An 18,635-nucleotide genomic window follows, 5' to 3' on the forward strand; every position below is an offset into this window, starting at 1 on the left:
AGAATGGGTTGGGCATAGTGACACATGCCTATAATTCTGGGCACTCAGGAGTCAGAGACAAGAGGTTTGCATCAAGCTTAATGCCAATCTAGCTTGTATAGTGAATTTCAGACCAGCCAAGGCTATATCATGAGAACCTGTCTCAAAATTCCAAAAGGAAAGTAAGTCAAGTATATTAAATATTTGTTATATTGAATAGTGTCTATGGGTCAAGAATTTGGGGGTGGGCTGGGGAGATAGCTTAATCAGTAAAGCGCTTACAGTGAAAATATGGGGACCTGAGTTTGAGCCCCAGAACCCATGGAAAACGTCAGAAGCAGTAACCAGCAGCTATGACCTGGTGCTTACAGGCAAGGGAACATGGAGACAGACAGACAGATCCTAGGGACTTGCTGACTGGCCAGTCTAGCTCAAACAGTGAGCCCCAGATTCCGTGATTCTGTGTCAAAAAAAAAAAAAAAAGAGCGGGATAGCGGAAGGCACTGGCTATGGGTCATCTTGTGTACACACTGGAGTATGTGCTTGTATGTTCAGAGTGGGGAGTCAGGAGGGAGGGAGGAGAAGGGAGATAACTCCCCATGTGCGAGTATGCACACACACACACACACACACACACACACACAAGAGTCTATTCTAGTTCTGGGCACTGCAAGCAAATGAAGCTGAAAAGCACAATCCCAAGATGGGTCACACACATGGCTATGAGCAGGAGGCTTTACTTCCTCTTGGGTATTGACAGGAGACCATGGTTATTCTCCCTGTGAACCTCTCCATAAAGCTGTGTCAAAGTCAAAACTATGGAGGCAGATCTCCAGGAAAGGGGACTCTGTCTGTTAATAAGCAAAGGTTGGGGTTGCAATCTGGAATACAGCATGTACAGGCCAGAGAAGACTATGTTATGTGTGGAGAACAAAGGAAAAGCTCATTGTTTCTTAGGGAGATCTACATAGGATATTTTGAAAGTGCTGTGGCATTGTGGGTTATTTTCAGGAGCTGGAAGTTCAGATTGGCAGTACTTAATGTATAAGCCCATTCTTGGTCTTTTTTGCTTGTTTATTTGTATTTTCTCTGCATAGGTGTTTTGCCTGCATGTATGTCTATACACCGTATCCATGCCTGGTGCCCATGGAGTCCAAAGGAGTGCATCAGATATCCCAGAACTGGAATTATATTGATAGCTGCCATGTGAATGCTGGGATTCAAATCCAGGTCCTCTGGTAGAGAATGCAGTGCTCTAACCACTGAGCAATTTCTCTGCCCCTCACTGTCTAATAAATCTTCACAGCTCCTTGAGTGAGCTAAAGAATGAGGTGGAGGAAACACACATGGGTAAGAGAAAAATGTTAAGGTGACGTGGGCTTGCAGACAAAGGACATTACTATTCAAAAACAAATAGAGGTGGCTATCTGTTCTGCTTTCTTAGGGGTGACTTTCCAGCATATTCCATCTTAGCACTTTATATTCCCTGAAGGCATCACAGCCTGTGGAGGAGGGCTAGCAGCAGAGCAGGAGGCATTATCCACAACACGGGGCTAAGTGCATCCATCCTGCCACTGTGGACCTGGCCAAATGTAGAGCTTTGTAGAAACAGCTCAAAAGGAACTAGACCAGTGTGCCCCACCCAATTACCAACCTCAGAATCGGAGAGGTCCAGTGTGGTGAGCACTCTCAACGTGGCTACACCACTATCCTGGCCATCCAGCTGTGAGAGATTATCCTATCGGGCTCCCCAGGTCCCCTCTCATACCTGAGGCTGTACCTAGGAGCATCTACACTTGACTTACAGTCGCAGCCGTATTGGTTACCTGCCACTGCCACCTTCAAGTACCAGAAGATGCATTTGGGCACCATCAGGCTAAGCTAGTGTAGCAGGAATAGATTCTTTGGAGAGCTAGGGAGAGCTGTCTCTGGTGCCACCTGTGGTAGGATCAGGATACACTTCCTGAACTTCGAAAGACAAGGACCGCCTCCCCTTTTCCCTTAGAGTACCTTGTAGGTATTGGATGGATGTTAAGGAAAACCTGTCACCTTGGTTGGGGCTGGTTGGGCTAGATAGCTTAACTCATGTGGCAATCGACAAGTACCGGCTGGAGTGGCTTGCTCTCTCTGCCCACCCCTGACTTTCTAGCAGGTTACCTCGGACTTATACTTTGAATGGTCTCTGAATTCCTACAGAGAGAAGTGACAGGGCTTTTTGAACCCTGGGGCTAGAACAATGTTATTCTGCTGCATTCTCTACCTAGACACAATGGGTGGACACAGACTACATCTCCCAGTGGCAGGAACACCAAGAACTAGGAGCCAGTGTTCATCCATCACAAATGAGTTTTGATGGGCAGATAAAAGTATTTGTCTCTTACATTAAAAGATACATACTTATACACAGGGCCTCATCTTGTTCAATCTGAGCCTGCAACACTGCCCACCCCTCAGGGCTTAGGAAAGAGGTATTAACTTTGGGTCCTGATATGTCTATGGGATGAGTCCCTTAGCAGAGGCCTCTCTTTATTTGACTGGTGGGTTGGGAGTAAGGAGGGCTTTTGTAAACCAAGAGTCCTGGGGCTCAAAAAGACTGGTGCAGAATGAGGCAGGCCTTCCTTGCTCCCATCACCCTTAAGGAACCCAATCACTTAGAGTTCTCATGCCTCAGTTTCCACAGCTCAATATTGAGGACAACAGTTTTCTATCACCTGGACTCGTACACCCACTGATTGTCTTGGGGTTTTACAGCTATGAACAGACCCCACAACCAATGCAAGTCTTATAAAGGACAACTTTTAATTCGGGCTGGCTTACAGGTTCAGAGGTTATATGTTCAGTCTATTATCATCAAGGTGGGAGCATGGCAGCATCCAGGCAGGCATGGTGCAGGCAGAACCAAGAGTTCTACATCTTTATCTGAAGGCTGGTAGCAGAATACTGACATCCAGGTAGCTGGGATGAGGGTCTTAAAGCCCATACCCATAGTGACACACCTACTCCAACAGGGCCTCACCTCCTAAGCATGCCACTTCCTGGGCCGAGCATATACAAACCATCACACTGATGCCAGTGGCTGATGTGCTAGCCAGTACGGCAAACTGACCAGGGCATAGTACCACACAGTTTTTATCCTTGTACTCTAGAGACAGAGACAAGTGGACCTCTAGGAGTTTGAGGCCAGGCTGATCTACAGAATAAGTTCCGTACCAGCTTATATAAGGACCCTGTCTCAATTTAATAATAATTATTATTAATAAATTTTAATTTAAGTGTTCCCTTTTATAAATGAAATTATGGGGCTGCCAAGATGCCGCCTGGATTAGTAGCACACTTTTAATTCCAGCATTTGGGAGGCAGAGGCAGGCATATCTCTGGTGAGCTTAAGGCTTACATAACAAGTTCCAAGCCAGCCAGGCCTACAGTGATACCTTCTCTCAAAAATGAAAGAAAAGATGACTTAGCCAGGCAGTGGTGACACACATCCCAGCACTCAGGAGGCTGGCCAATCTCTGTGAGTTTGAGGCTAGCCTGATCTACAGAGTTAGTTCCAGGACAACCAGAGCTACACAAAGAAACCCTGTTCAAAAAACTGAAAGGAAAAAAGAAAAGAAAAAAAAAAAAAGATTACTCAACGGGTAAAGGCACTTGCTACCAATCTTGATGACTGAGTTCAATCCCCGGGACTCATATGGTTGAAGAAAAGAACCAATTCTCACAAGTTGTCCTTTGACCATTCATGTACCATGGCATCCTATACAAATAATACATTTAAATTTATTTTTAGAAGAAAATAAAGGTTTGGGCACGTGGTACATGCCTTTAGTTCCATTATTCTTCAGGCAGAGACAGGCAAGTATCTGAGTTCAAGATTAGCTTGGTCTACACTAGTTCCAGGCTAGGCAGAACTACATAGTGAGACCTATGGGGGAGGTCCATTGTTTAGATTTAGAGAAACGCTCTATCAAAAAATAAGATGGGAGCTGGGCATAGTGGTACATGCCTTTAATACCAGCACTGGGGAGGCAGAGGCAGGCATATCTCTAAGTTCAAGACCAGCCTGAACTACAAAGCAAATTTCAAGAAAGCCAGGGCTACATGGGCTACACAGGCTACACACACACACACCATACAAACAAACAAACAAAAACAAAACCCTGGGGAAAACCTCAGATAGATAGATGGATGGATGGATGGATGGATGGATGGATGGATGGATGAGGTGGGGGGACTAGGCACAGTGGGGGTCCAAATCTCAGGAAGCAGAATCAGAATGATCTCTGAAACACTGAGGCCAGCCTGGTCAACATATTGAGTTCCAGGACAGTCAGGACTACATAGTGAGACCCTGTCTCAAATAGATGATAGACAGACAGACAGATAGACAGACAGGAATAAATCAGATAGAGAACCATAAAAGAAGACATCCAACATCAATGTCCAGCCTCTACATGTGTGTGCATCCTTACACACATGTACACACATGTGAATACATACTCTGGTACATTTACACAACAGAATATTACTCAGCTATTAAAAACAATGACGTATTAAATTTGCAGCCAGATGACTAGAACTAGAAAAGATCATCCTGATTGATATAACCCTGACCCAGAAAGACACACATGGAATGTACTCATAAGTAAACATTAGCTGTTAAATAAAGGATAATCATGCTACAATCCACAGACTTAGAGAGGCTAAGTAACAAGGAGGGCTCAAGGGAGGCAGGAACACAGGATTTCCCTAGAAGGGGGAAATAGAATAGATTTTGCAAGTTGACTGGGGCAATTTTTTTTTCAAAAAGAAAGGACTCTTAACAAGACTGTTTAAAGTGGAATGGATGAAAATACTAATTAGCAAATTTACCATCTGAATGGAATTTCCAATTCCTATCATTTAAACAATAAAAGTAAATATTTACCTACCGCCACCGGAAGCTGCATGGTATTGGCAACTGTTTCACCATGTGAAACCTAATTGTATTTAGAGACAATGCGTTGTTTACACATGTAAGTGAATGACTGAAGTCACTTTTAAAAATGAACTTCAGAGAGTGTGTAAAATTGATGTTAGGAAATTCTTATATAAAATGGTATGCTATTTATTGGCAAATGAACAAAAAAGTGAGCTGGAGAGACAGCCCAGCGATAGAGCACTGGCCTAGAATTTGTGAATGAGGCTCTGGGTTCAATCACCAAAATTGCAAAAAAGGGAAAGGAAAAACTATTACAAAGATATGACAAAGGTCTTGCATATTTTGCTAAAGCACTCAATAATTTTAAAAAGAAGCTAGGTGGAATGGTGTGCACCTTTTTATTTTTTTAAAAGATTTATTTTATATATATGAGTATACGTGTAGCTGTCTTCAGACACACCAAAGGAGGGCATCAGATCTCATTACGGATGACTGTAAGCCACCATGTGGTTCCTAGAACTTGAACTCAGGACTTTTGGAAGGGCAGTCAGTGCTCTTAACCGCTGAACCATCATCTCCAGCCCAAATGGTGCACACCTTTAATCCCAGCATTAGGAGGAAGAGGCAATTGGATCTGTGAGCTAAAGCCAATGGGTCTACATAGTGAGCTCTAGGCCAGCCAGAGTTTAATAGTAAGATCTTGTTCCAAATAATAACATTTCAACAATAAAAATGACCCAGAAAACAAGATGAATGACCACTAGCATTTGAGTGCCCACTACACCAGGGACCTATCTATTTCATAGCTGCCCCAGGACCAGATCGTCAATAAAGGTTTATTAAAGGGGTGAATGACTCTTTAATCTTTAATCTGAAGAAATAGAGTCTCAGGTCAAGTGATTAATTTCTGGTCACACTGTAAGGCAGAGCTTGGGCTCCTACACAGGTTGCTTACTTTGATTCATATTTATTATAGATTAATAAGTCACCCATAAATTTAATGGCTTTAAGGCCACAATATTTTTCACAATTCTGTGAATAGACAGAGTACACACAGGGCTCTTCTTGTCATGACTACGGTTTCATGCAGCTGCAATCAGAGACAGTGGCAAGAGGTAGAACACATGTCTACTCTCTGTTGGAATAGTTGGAATAAGGGATAGTTGGAAGGCTTGACCTCTAACTGTCCCCATGTAGTCTCCATGGGACTCATCAGGCTTCACTTCTTATGAGGCAACTCAAAGTCAACAAGCATGCACAAGGTTCAGAAATGGCAGACTCAATCTACCCGTGTCCGTTGGGCCATAGGCCTGGTTGTCAGGAGGCATGGATCATTATTGGCCTTTCTGGAGAACAACTACCACAGGTGATTGATTATAGGATACCAACACCTTTAATTTTCTTATTACTTTGTTCACAATGAGCAACCATAAACAAAACATGAATTTCTGCTTTAGAAATATTCAGGAAGCAGGGCGAAGGATAACTTGGAGACAAAACTCAACAATTTTACAAAAGTCTACTTTGGTAGGAAAGGTCTGTCTGAACGTAGGCAAGAGCAATTAATTTATCAAAGAAGCCTAGGGAAGGGAAGAAATGGTGTCTGATATCACAATCTACAGATCCCACTAGGTTCAGAACTATAAATATTGGAGGACTTTCTTTTTTTTTTTGAAACAGGGTCTTACCATGTAACCTTGATTAGCCTGGAGCTATCGATATATACCAAACTAGCCTTGAATTCACAGATGTCTGCCTCCAAAGTGCTGTGATTAAAGGTGCGTGTCACCATTCAACTCCTGGGGTGACATTTTAATGAAGTGGTGGAGGTGAGGAAGCCAAAGGAACATCTTGTTTTGCTTGTTTGTTTGTGCTGTGTCGCCTCATCTAATCACAAGCATTTATAGCTTACTTTTCTTGAAACAGAGTTTCACTGGGTAACCTTATCTGCCTTGGAATTTGCTATGTAGCCAGGCCTGTCTCTGCCTCCCAAATACCAGAATTAAAGGTGCGTTCCACCATGTCCTGCCAAGCGCTTGTAGCTTCCTAGTTGCAATACATACACATTTCTTTACTATCCAAGTCCACTTTATTATCCAAGCCAGCTCCATTACAGGCAATGTACAGCCAACTTACTCCATTATAGAGAAAGTACAGCCGACTTACTCCATGATAGACAATGTACAGCCGACTTACTCCATGATTCTTTTTTCTCGCATAAGGCATAGACTATTTAAGAGAGACTATTCAAGTTTGGGATTTATTTTCTCTCTCTATTAGATATTTTCTGAATTTACATTTCAAATGCTATCCCCAAAGCCCCCAATACCCTCCCTCCGCCCTGCTCCCCAACCCAATCACTCCCGCTTCCTGGCCCTGGCATTCCCCTGTACTGGGGCATATGATCTTAGCAATACCAAGGGCCTCTCCTCCCATTGATGGCCGACTAGGCCATCAAGTTTGGGATTTATAATCCTAACACTAAAGTAAAGTGTCTTTTTATTTTCTTTTTTAAAGCAAAGGTGATTTTAAATTATCCACCTTGGTGTGCCTAAAACTGGCACTGAAAAAAACAGGAACGCAGCTCCTTGGAAGAATTCTGGGCCTACGCGGCCATGAGCAACCACGTGGTGCCGAGCAGCGCTGGGTTCTATGAATCAGGGAAAGGAACAGAACTAGGAAGAGGTAAACCGCTCTTGTCTATGCCTCAGCCCGCACCAACAATTTTGTTAACAACAAAATGTAAAAGGAAGAGGCAGGCAGCAAGAAGACGCCATTTCTGCAGGGTCTGAGGCCGGGTCCCACGAGGACCCGGAATATCTGGGCAGCGGGAAACCTGCGAGGCTTATCAGGAAGCCTCATGTCCCCTCACCGAGTTCTGCCGCCCGGCACACGGGTGACAAAAGCACGAGGAACGAAGAAGGGTGGTCTCCAGGCCACTCTGCGGCCTGCCGGCAGGAGCGACACCATTCACTACAGACGCAGTACCGGCTCGCGCAGCCGCAGAGGCTGGGCTTGGCAGGCCCGCTCGCGCCCGTGGTAGTCCAACCCGCCCGACGGACGATACCACACCCGCGAACCCCCTCCGAAGACCTGACAATGGTTTCGTCCGCAGCCTCTGATTGGTCAAACCGGAGAAGGTGTGGTCTCCGCAGTCTGGTTCCGCGCGCCAGAGCGCGCTAGCCGCATTGCGAGCTGGGCACGGAGCAGGCGCCATGGTGAGGAGTGGTGGTGGGGTATTTGCGTAGTGAAGGCCTTAGCGTGCGTCTGGGTTTGCATTCGGGGTCGTGCTCCGGGTCTGAGCCAGGGCCTGCTCTAGCAGCGGCCCCGCGGACTGGGAAGTTTGACTGATGGCCGCGCGCCGGTTCTTTTCAGGTTCTGCTGCACGTGCTGTTCGAGCATGCGGTCGGCTACGCGCTGTTGGCGCTGAAGGAAGTGGAGGAGATCAGCCTGCTGCTGCCGCAGGTGGGTGAGCTCGGTGGGCTCGCGGAGCTGCAATGCAGCCCCTAAGGCCGCCAAACCCCAGCATGCACCGCGTGTTCCCACGTGGCCGACCGCACCGGGCCCGGCGGGGGGGGGGGGAGCTCTAGAATGAGGGGACTCTTTAACGCGAATCTATATAATTGGAAGCGGTCGGAGATAAACATCTCATTTCCATTTCTTGAGAATTAAGATTCGGGGCCCAGGCACCAATTGCTACAACAGCTGGTGCTTCTGCCTTACTGCGCTGTAGAAGCCAAATTCAAAGAAAGCCCATTCATCCTTCTCTCCAGGTGGAGGAATGTGTGCTTAACCTTGGCAAATTCCACAATGTCGTTCGTCTGGTGGCCTTCTGTCCCTTCTCTTCATCCCAGGTGGCCTTGGAAAATGCCAATGCTGTGTCTGAAGGTGAGTCGGTCCCTCCGGAACATGGGATTCTGGGTGGTTGATGTTCTTAGATGATTTTCTTCTAAGCTTGATACAGTCTAGGGATTATTTGAGACCTACAGGATGGCATTTTAAAACATTAATATGCAGGGGCTGAAGAGATGGCTCAGCGGTTAAGAGCGCGACTGCTCTTACAGAGGTCCTGAGTTCAAATCCCAGCAACCACATGGTGGCTCACAACCATCCCTAATGAGATCTGATGCCTTCTTCTGGGGTGTCTGAAGATAGCTACAGTGTACATATAATAAATAAATCTTGTAATTTAAAAAGCACTTAAATGCTTTACAATTGTGCTCCTGGACCTGTGGTAGAGCCAGGCTTTGCAATGATGACTTATATATCTGTCAATCCCCTGAGAGATCACTGACGACTCCATGTGTCTGAGCAATGCCTGCGGGGATGGGTGTTAACTAATCCGATTGGAGACAGTCTCCAATCTGCAATGTGTGGTTTAGAGCTGTTTTCTTTGTCCCAAAGGTGTTGTTCACGAGGACCTCCGCCTGCTCCTGGAGACATACCTGCCATCTAAAAAGAAGAAAGTACTTCTGGGGGTTGGAGACCCCAAGATTGGTGCTGCAATACAGGAAGAGTTGGGGTACAACTGCCAGACTGGTGGTGTGATAGCTGAGATCCTTCGAGGTAAGAGTCCTATTTCATTTATTCTGTCCACCACGTGGATGCAGTGCCCACAGAAGCCAGCAGGGGGCCTACGGGCCTGGTGATGTGATCTGCTGTGAGTGGTTACTTGGGTCCTGGAGGATCTATTCTTAAAGTCCCATCTTCTTTTTAGGAGTTCGTCTGCATTTCCATAATCTGGTGAAGGGTCTGACAGATCTTTCTGCTTGTAAGGCCCAGCTAGGGCTGGGACACAGCTACTCTCGTGCCAAAGTTAAATTTAATGTGAACCGAGTGGACAACATGATTATTCAGTCCATAAGCCTCCTGGACCAACTGGATAAAGATATCAATACCTTCTCGATGCGCGTCAGGTAAGGTATAGAAGTCGAGCATGGCCGATGATTCATGTGGGTAAAATCATGGACCAAAGCAAGGCCTCCTTGTGCTTACCACAGGCTGTGTTCCTACACTGACTGTATAGAAAGAGGAGGCAGAATAAACCTACCCCATGTACACCTCAGCCTAGGCCACTGTGCCTGGTCTGTATTGTGAATGGGGAGACACGGGCCTGAGAGAGCTTGGGACCTGAGTTGAGGTTTGATAGCTGGATCAGAGAATGACTTCCTCTACAGGGAGTGGTATGGGTACCACTTTCCAGAGCTGGTGAAGATCGTCAATGACAACGCCACATACTGTCGCTTGGCTCAGTTCATTGGGAACCGCAGGGAGCTGAATGAAGAGAAGTTAGAGAAACTGGAAGAAATTACGATGGACGGGGCCAAGGCTAAGGCCATCTTGGATGCTTCTCGGTCCTCCATGGGTCAGTGCGGAGCGCGGCAGCCTGTATAAGGTACGAGACTCCTTGAGTATCTGGTCCCCCTGTTCACACTAGGTGTTTCCTAGGCATGGACATATCTGCTATCGACTTGATAAACATCGAGAGCTTCTCCAGTCGTGTGGTGTCTTTGTCAGAGTATCGCCAGAGCCTACACACTTACCTTCGCTCCAAGATGAGCCAAGTAGCCCCCAGCCTGTCAGCCTTAATTGGGGAAGCGGTGCGTCATGGGGAACACAAAGTGGGGGAGTGAAACTCAGCATTCTGTACCGCTATCCTTGTGGCTAGCATGTTGTCCCTAGTTGATGCATGGTGGGGAAGAGAAGAGGGGATGAGCCTGGGAGGTCAGGTTCCCACTTACTCACCTGACCTCCTCCTCGGATCTTTCTCCAGGTAGGTGCACGCCTCATTGCTCATGCTGGCAGCCTCACCAACCTGGCCAAGTATCCAGCGTCCACAGTACAGATCCTTGGGGCTGAAAAGGCCCTGTTCAGGTACCAGTGAGGGCGCCTGCTCATGTCAGGTGCTGCTTCTGGTGTCCACTGTTTTGTTTGGGGATTACAATGATGGCTGACCAGGGCAACCTGACCTATACAGGCCTCTGCTATGGGGGTGATGGCCAGTCCTGGTGTCTGAGTGATTCCCAGGGCCCAGCAAAAGGGGACCGAGTTTCCAGGTCAGCAAATTGGATGCCTTCCCTCTCTGCCTCTGGGAGCTAGGTTGGCACTTGGTGAGGTAGAAAGTTCAGCCAAGCCTGGTGGGAAATTGTTAGAAGAGGGGAACTTGGCTATTTGGGTCAAGTCTTTTGACTAAACTATTGACTGAATATTCTCACAGAGCCCTGAAGACAAGGGGTAACACACCAAAATATGGACTCATTTTTCATTCCACCTTCATTGGCCGAGCAGCTGCAAAGAACAAAGGCCGTATCTCCCGATACCTAGCAAACAAATGCAGTATTGCCTCAAGAATTGATTGCTTCTCTGGTATGGATGGGGAAGTTGGCATTTGAGTTGAAGGGGTTACAGTGGGGGGGAAACAACCTACCTTGGCAGCTTCTACAATGATGGTAATATTTTTCGTCAACAGAGTTCACCTAGTGAGTGTTGACACCTTGGGTCTGAGTGAAGCTGAGGGGAGAGCAGCTGGGGAGTAGTTTGTCATTTCAAGGGTTGTAATTGACTTTGTTTACACACGCACACACATCTAGAGGTCCCCACAAGTGTATTTGGGGAAAAACTCCGAGAACAAGTTGAGGAACGGCTGTCTTTCTATGAGACTGGAGAGATCCCACGGAAGAACCTGGATGTCATGAAGGAAGCTGTGGTTCAGGTCAGTGTGTGCTTGGTTGTGGTAGCTGAGTGCCAGAAAGACTGTTGGAAAGGATGAACGAACTTGGCCTGACCTTCAGAAATGGAGGCAATACAACTGATTTAATGAGCCTGATCCAGCAAGACTAGGAGTGTTGTGGCAAGTCAGGGGTCTTCTGGGTTTTCAGCGCCTTGCTTTTTTGCCAGGCAGAGGAAGCGGCTGCTGAAATCACCAGAAAGCTGGAAAAACAGGAGAAGAAGCGCTTGAAGAAGGAAAAGAAGCGACTGGCTGCACTGGCCCTGGCCTCGTCAGAAAACAGCAGTACCCCAGAGGAGTGTGAGGTCAGTCCTGTGTGGATCCCAGGTTGTAGGCTTCTCAACCGTAGAACACAGGACATCAAACCATGGTCTTGAGCTTGGGCTCTTTGGACCAAAACACCTAAAACTACCTCTTGATTCTATAGGGAGGAGATAGGTGCTGAGAGAACTTGACAAGAGCCCAGAATGCTGGTTGTAGCACATGGCCCATTCCATGGGCAAGTGTGCTCTGTCCTCGGCTGCCTCCCAGGAGTCCTCAACGGGGGTAGTGTGAATTCCTGCTCTCCCTGTTCTGTGTCTGGAGGTGATAGTGTCTCATGATGGGGGGTGGGGGCAGGGAGGTCACCAATGTGACAGTTTAGAATTGTCCCTTAGGCTTTTTTTTAAAATCTTGAGCTATTAGTGATTTTCATTTCAGTGTTCCCTGGGAGCTCTGCATGATATCCATCGTGAGCAGCATACAGGGGGTTTTCTCTAGGGTTTAAGAGGGCCAGGGAAATTATAAAATGTGAGAGTAGGTAGATCATTAAGTCACCAGAAGTACTAGGTTTGCTCTTCTGCCTGGATTCTAATGGGAGCTGTGGCTGCTAACAATTGTAAGCAATGTCCCGTGTCTGATTCCCCCTTCAGGAGGTAAATGAAAAATCTAAGAAGAAAAAGAAGTTAAAACCCCAGGAAAATGGAATGGAAGACCCACCTGTCTCTCTACCTAAATCCAAGAAAAAGAAAGCTCCCAAGGAGGAGTTGGCCAGTGACCTTGAAGAGATGGCCACTAGCAGTGCTAAGAGAAAGAAGTCCTCACCTAAGGAGGAAGTGGCCAGTGAACCAGAAGAGGCAGCAAGCCCCACCACCCCTAAGAAGAAAAGGAAATTTTCTGAGGAGCCTGAAGTTGCTGCTAACTTCACAAAGAGCAGCACAAAGAAAAAGAAAAAGTCCCAGAAAGCACAGGAGGATTAGAACGGACCTGCTTGGTGGGAGGGGCATACCTTGTGGCAGCTCCTGCCCATGAATGATAAAACCCCAATAAAAACACAAAACCAGATAGTATGTGTGTATTTTGTTTATTGACTATTTTTTTCATGGGCATGTATAGGATTTATGACAGGGCAGTAATGACAGCTTCAGTGAAGTCATGACATGTGGCATAACCACCCATATCTGAGGTTCGAACCTGTGGGAAAAAGTTATCATCTTAGGGTCTGGGCCTTGTCGCAACAACCCACCCTTTGAGATACCCTTAACACCAGCCCCCAGGACAGCCTAGCCTCAGAAAAGCTATTATAGTCTACTGTCTAGATGTTCTCTTCTGGTCCATTGTACTGAAGGGATGTATACGAAGCATGGTCCTTTTGAAATTGGAGGGAGTAAGGGCTCTAGCCCCCATGGGGGTGCAGGTGGCCGATGACAGACTTGATGAAGTCAGTTGTGGTGCTGTAGCCTCCCATGTCTCGAGTCCGTACCTACAGCCACCAACAGCAAAAGCCGTGGGGAAGAAGAGAGAGCCCATGAAGGAGATGGGACAGCATGATGAGATGGAGACCAAGAAAGATACAGTGCAGTGGAGAAAGAATGGAAGGAAGTGAGCAGGTGTGGGGGTCAAGGGCCTGCCCACTCGAGCAGACAAGGGAGTACAGGAGGCCGAGCAGGCAGCAGGATGGGGAGAAGAGCATATCACAAAGGATGAGATGAGGTTACCTTGCAAGAAATGAGACCAGCTGGGAGGGAAAGCAGGCAGCTAACCCTGCCTGTAATCTCCACCCCGACAAAGCTGCAAGGTCTGTAATCAGATGGCCCAAGAAGGGCAAAGGATGGTTTGGGAAAAGTAACAGCAGATGGAACTAAGGTGAAGAAGACCAAGAGGATGAAACAGCCAAGAGAGGGGAAGTGAAGAACAGCCCCGAGGTCACAAAGGAGGTATTGTTGGGGCCTGGAGGAGAGAGGTCCCTCAGGTCCCAGCAACAGCAGTGCCGAGCCCCTGAAGCCTTTTGAAACTCACCTTGCCAGCTTTGATCACTTTCTTCACTGCATCTGCAATCATGCTGGAGTGATACTCAAGACTGGCAATAGACAGGAGAAGCTGAGAATCCAACCAAAACACTCCCACCCTTCCCTTCTCCTTCCCACTTGTGCTTCCCGTTCCAACACCCACCCTCTCCACCCACGACCCAGCTTGAGCTTCCTGTAACCTACTTGAGATGCCGCAGCATGTTGGTGGCCGACAGCAGCATGGCTGTGGGGTTGGCTATATTCCTGCCCACTGCCTGGGCAAATGGGTGCCGAGCACCCTGTGGGAAAAAGCAAGCCAGAATCACTGGAAGGAGACAGGCACGTGCAGAGGTACAGGTATATACAAAATGTATTATGGCACAGAAGGAGGGCAGGCTAAGGGGACTGAGAAGATGTGTAGGGCAGGAGAGGAGGCAGCCATAGTCATTTCCAAGTGGGGCACTGGGATAGAATACAGCAGAACTACCTGAGGTCAGGAAAGGGTAGGTACAGATGACTAACAGAATTTTGTTTTGTTTTGTTTTCTTGAGACAAAGTCTCACTATGGAGCTCTGGCTGTCCTTGATCTATGTAGACCAGGTTGGTTTTAAACTCAGAGATCCACCTGCCTCTGCCTCTACCTCCCAAGTACTGAATTAAAAGCATGCACCACCATCCCCGGGGGAAAAATAATCTTGCTCACCGTCTCAAAAACTGCATACTCTGCACTGTAGCTCTCCCCAGGAACCACGCCAGCTCCCCCAACAAGGCCAGCAGCCAGATTGTCAATTATGTTGCCATAGAGATTGGGCATCACGAGCACATCAAACTGGTAAGGGTTCTGCACCAGCTAGGAGTGAGATATGAGAATAGAGAAAGGAGTTCCACACAGAGAGAGAGAGATTGATGAATGGACTGGCTTCCACTCCCTGCTCTCTGGAAACTCACAAAGGGCCTTACCTGCATGCAGCAGTTGTCTATGATCATGGTTTCAAACTTGATTTTAGGGTACAGTTCAGCAACTTCCTCACAGCACTGCAAGAACAAGCCATCCCCTAGTTTCCTGTTCACAGGCCAGAGGACAAAAAGCAATCAATAGGGTTCAAGGGATGGAACCCAGCCCACAAAAAAACAAAAAAATTGGCCTTCCTCACATGATGTTGGCTTTATGGACGGCTGTGACCTTGCTCCGCCCTTTCTTGGTGGCATAGTCGAACGCAAACTTTGCAATCCTCTGAGACTTGGTGCGAGTGACGATCTTCAGGCACTCAATGACACCCTTGGCGCTCTGGGTGAGAGGGAAGTAGCTTGTGACACTAGGGAAGAAGCAAGGAAGCCCACCTCCCACTTGCCTCTCCTTGTCCTCCGTAGTTTCTAAGCCTCACCTCATGTTCCAGAGAGCTATACTCCCCTTCTGTCTGCTCTCGAATGATAACCAGGTCTAGATTGTTGTGCCGAGTCTTGTATCCAGGAAGTGACTTCACGTGGACTACGTTGGCAAACAAATCCAACTTACGCCTGAGAGTAGACAGCCATCATCTGCTTTGTGCCCGGTGCCCAGCACTCCTCAGACCCACACCTACCCATCTACCTACCTCAGCTGCATATCATAGGAGGCTAGTTCACCCTTATACTCCATTGGGGTATAGATCTTTCCTGGGACAACAAAGTAGAGGAGAAGTAATGTTAGACTAGTGTCCAGTCTCCCCACTGACTTCATACAACCTAGACTCCCATCTTCCACTCCCAAACCCCTCAACCCTTTTATTTCTAGTGGCAAGAGGCAAAGGAGAATAATGTGGTGAAAATTAGATGAACTGAGCATAATGCTTTAATTTTAGACATTATGTTGAAATTCCTAAATGACCTAAGAGCTATTTTTTTTTTTAAATCAAAGAACCTGGTTTAATGCCAAGCTGAAAAGCAAGGGTGTCTAGTGACTGCATTATCTCAGCTACTACTTACTGAAAACTGACTATGTATGTAAGGCAACAGGGTATCAGTCAAAACCACAAACTCCTGCCCTCAACGAGAAAGACAACATAAGTTCTGTAGGGATGACAGGAACTAAGCTTAGGAACACAGAAGAGGAAGCCCTCTGGTCATATGAAATGTTACAGAAAAGCTGGTACTTACTGTAGTTAGTTCCTGGTTAAGTACCTTCAGTGAGTTGACCAGTGATAGGCCCCAAATGATAGGCCCATGAGCTTACACCAAGAAACCATAAACATGACTTTATTTGGGGGGGGGGGGGGGGAGGCGGCAGGGAGAAACTATAAATGAGGATTTTATAGTGAGAATTTTGGTTTCTTTATAAAAAAATCCACTGAAATGTTATGAGACTATGTTTTTGTTTTATTCCCAGGTGTGGGATACAGGTCTGCTTCAGACTCTTCACAGCAGTTGACTAAGATTTGCCTCATGCCGGGTGTGGTTTTGCCTGGGATCAGGTAGTTTTTGTGATTATGTAACATTTAGAATTGTGGGAGCTTTTCAAGAGGGTATAGAAATGTTAGGGTCCTGAGAAGCAGAGAGGGGTTGTTGGTTGATTGCCATTTGATAGTAGTTGTGCACAAAGAAAAAACAAGAAAAGGAAATTGGGTATTTTGCTGGTGAGGATCAAACTTGCCCCAAGGAACTTAGAGGGACTGTAGCTTCAGGAACTGAATTATATATGTTATTTTCAGTAGCATCCAATGGCAGTCATAGGAAACTAATGCCACAAGTGAGTGGAGATCCTGATAGGTGACACAGTGACATATACAGGACAATTAGGACAGCGGATTGTGAGCAACGCACAGAACAAATTGTAGAAAGGAAAACAGGAACATCAGGGGCCAGATTATAAAGAACTGACTTTCCTCTGCAAAAGCTGGCCCTGCAAGTGAGGCTGTCCAAGAAAGTGGGTCTATAGGAGGAAACCTACAAGCTAAATAAATAAATAAATAAATAAATTTTTAAAAATCCAATATGGGGAATAAAACAGCACAAGAGAAGAAATGGAGTGGTTAGAATGATCAGCGCACACTGGGTTAGGGTGGCCGTGCCTTTAATCTCAGCCCTTGGGAGGCAGAGGCAGAGAGCAGAGAGGCAGAGGCAGGCAGATCTCTGTGAGTTCGAGTCCAGCCTGGTCTACAGAGAGTTCCAGAACAGCCGGGGCTACACAGAGAAACCCTACCTGGAAAAACTAACAACAACAACAACAACAACAACAAACAATAAATGAACAAACCAAAAAAGAATGGGCACGCAGACACAACTAACAGGGTCTGACCCCGGTGACACAGCCTCAGCAGGTCCCAACCCCTTCCTGACATCACTAACTCCTGGTTTGCCACTGAGAAGAAACAAATTCCTAAATGTCAGTAGAGGCCAGTCTGGAAAACTGATATATACACACTGCAGAGAGAGGGGCTTTATGAACACTGCTCTTAAATGACAGAGTGCCATACAAACCAATGATGGCAACTTTGTTCTCCTTCATGGAACTCAGCACCTGCTCCAGCTTCTCCTCAGAAGCCATATTCTGCACCTCGCTCAGATGATGCTCCTTAAATTCCACAGGGACAGCAGCAGCCTTCAGGGATAAGTCCAAGCACAGGGCTGGGTCAGGTCTGAACTTTCCAACAACCCATCCATCCCTGTAGCCTGATCCGCCACCCATCCCCCGCCCCGGGCTATTCACCTTGAACACTTCCTTGACAGCATGCATGAGCTCTGGCCCCACGCCGTCTCCAGGCAGCATGGTCACAGGAAAGGCACCCTCCACCCTCACATCTTGTGCCTGTGAGTGGGGCCAGCAGAGATGGAGCAGGGGCAGAAGTGGGAGTCAGAGGGAAAGAGGTGGGGAGGGGAAACCCAGGGGAGCGGCAAGGAGGCGACAAGGATGGGCGAGAACGAAGCTGGACTCAAGCGTACCTGGCTCTGGGAAGCGGCGTGAGCCGTAGATGTTCCGAGACCTCTCCATGCCCCGGAGTTCCGAGCGGCGAGCACCGCCTGCGACAGACACAAGGTCAGATCGGGGACACCGCGGCCCCTTACACCGCGATGACCTTGCCTTCTTTTGGAAACCGCGGACAAACCCTCTGTTCTCCCGCCCACCCTCCGCTCAGGTCGTCCCGGGCCTCACTCGGGTCAGCCAGCGGACATTGCTCAGCGCTGCCATGTTCGGCCGAGGAAGTCGCGGGGGAAGTGACGCCGGAAGCGAGCGCGGTCGTGGGAGCTGGACTTCCTGTCAGCCCTGGCGAGCTTGGCGGTTCTTTCTCCCGTACCAATCGGCGGTGTGTACGGATTCACTTGAGTTCTCTCCTTCTGTTTGGTAATGTAGGGTCACAGGACACACAACCAGTTTGTCTGTTTGCTTTGTTTTCACTCGTCAGATTTAATTTCTCTTGAAAATTCAAAACAACATCCAAATATATATGGCCAAGTATTGAACAAGGATGTGAGTTTAACAATAAGTTGAGAAGTCTTGGGAATTTGTGAATGTTTGAATGTTCTGTTATGCGTTATTCTCTTAACTAGTACTCACTGTTAGTCACTTAGAATTCTTTTAAATAGGTAAAATAATTCAGATTACAAAGAAAACTGGTTATGATAAGAAAACTAACTTGGAGTTGATGAGGTAGCTCTGTAGACCAGGCTGGCCTCAAACTCATAGACCCGCCTGCCTCCACCTCCCAAGTGCTGGAATTAAAGGTGTGCACCACCACATCCTGGAAAAAAAAAAAAAGAAGCTGAAAAA

At 47.1% G+C, this 18,635-nt stretch overlaps 2 protein-coding genes and 5 non-coding genes across 13 annotated transcripts; 6 read left to right on the forward strand and 1 right to left on the reverse strand.

Annotated features, from left to right (window-relative positions):
• Positions 1–8,005: 8,005 nt before the first annotated feature.
• Nop56 (NOP56 ribonucleoprotein) lies at positions 8,006–12,952 on the forward strand. 6 transcript variants are annotated; one of them, XR_374509.2, is made up of 13 exons: positions 8,006–8,115; positions 8,273–8,362; positions 8,671–8,785; positions 9,302–9,463; positions 9,615–9,813; positions 10,075–10,262; positions 10,346–10,497; positions 10,671–10,953; positions 11,115–11,263; positions 11,488–11,609; positions 11,795–11,929; positions 12,052–12,209; positions 12,536–12,947. XR_374509.2 is itself a non-coding variant. In XM_006500062.1 (12 exons), exons 1-12 carry the CDS (start codon positions 8,113–8,115, stop codon positions 12,067–12,069), a joined length of 1,434 nt encoding a protein of 477 aa, XP_006500125.1. In that variant the 5' UTR covers positions 8,006–8,112; the 3' UTR covers positions 12,070–12,947. The 6 variants fall into 6 exon arrangements, 2 of the variants coding, with proteins under 2 accessions (XP_006500125.1, NP_077155.2); NR_149733.1 differs by having other exon boundaries at positions 8,051–8,115; positions 10,671–10,771; positions 12,536–12,952; XR_866335.2 differs by lacking the exon at positions 12,052–12,209 and having other exon boundaries at positions 12,536–12,949.
• Snord110 (small nucleolar RNA, C/D box 110) lies at positions 9,154–9,212 on the forward strand. The gene has a single exon (NR_028547.1). It is a non-coding gene; the product is annotated as a small nucleolar RNA, C/D box 110 (small nucleolar RNA).
• LOC115489609 lies at positions 9,876–10,008 on the forward strand. The gene has a single exon (XR_003954195.1). It is a non-coding gene; the product is annotated as a small nucleolar RNA SNORA51 (small nucleolar RNA).
• Positions 10,834–10,919, forward strand: LOC115489632. The gene has a single exon (XR_003954243.1). It is a non-coding gene; the product is annotated as a small nucleolar RNA SNORD86 (small nucleolar RNA).
• LOC115489601 lies at positions 11,336–11,405 on the forward strand. The gene has a single exon (XR_003954185.1). It is a non-coding gene; the product is annotated as a small nucleolar RNA SNORD56 (small nucleolar RNA).
• Positions 11,665–11,727, forward strand: Snord57 (small nucleolar RNA, C/D box 57). Its single transcript, NR_028528.1, has one exon. It is a non-coding gene; the product is annotated as a small nucleolar RNA, C/D box 57 (small nucleolar RNA).
• On the reverse strand, positions 12,948–18,090 carry Idh3b (isocitrate dehydrogenase 3 (NAD+) beta). 2 transcript variants are annotated; one of them, NM_001362752.1, is made up of 12 exons: positions 18,021–18,090; positions 17,810–17,887; positions 17,577–17,675; positions 17,348–17,468; positions 15,487–15,547; positions 15,277–15,409; positions 15,046–15,179; positions 14,852–14,954; positions 14,595–14,741; positions 14,096–14,190; positions 13,902–13,962; positions 12,948–13,076 (listed from the first exon to the last, which is right to left on the reverse strand). In NM_001362752.1, exons 1-12 carry the CDS (start codon positions 18,054–18,056, stop codon positions 13,002–13,004), a joined length of 1,143 nt encoding a protein of 380 aa, NP_001349681.1. In that variant the 5' UTR covers positions 18,057–18,090; the 3' UTR covers positions 12,948–13,001. The 2 variants fall into 2 exon arrangements, with proteins under 2 accessions (NP_001349681.1, NP_570954.1); NM_130884.4 differs by having other exon boundaries at positions 12,948–13,365.
• Between the last annotated feature and the right edge of the window lie 545 nt (positions 18,091–18,635).

Source organism: Mus musculus, chromosome 2 (genome assembly GCF_000001635.26).
Source record: "Mus musculus strain C57BL/6J chromosome 2, GRCm38.p6 C57BL/6J".
Taxonomy (NCBI): Eukaryota; Metazoa; Chordata; class Mammalia; order Rodentia; family Muridae; genus Mus; species Mus musculus.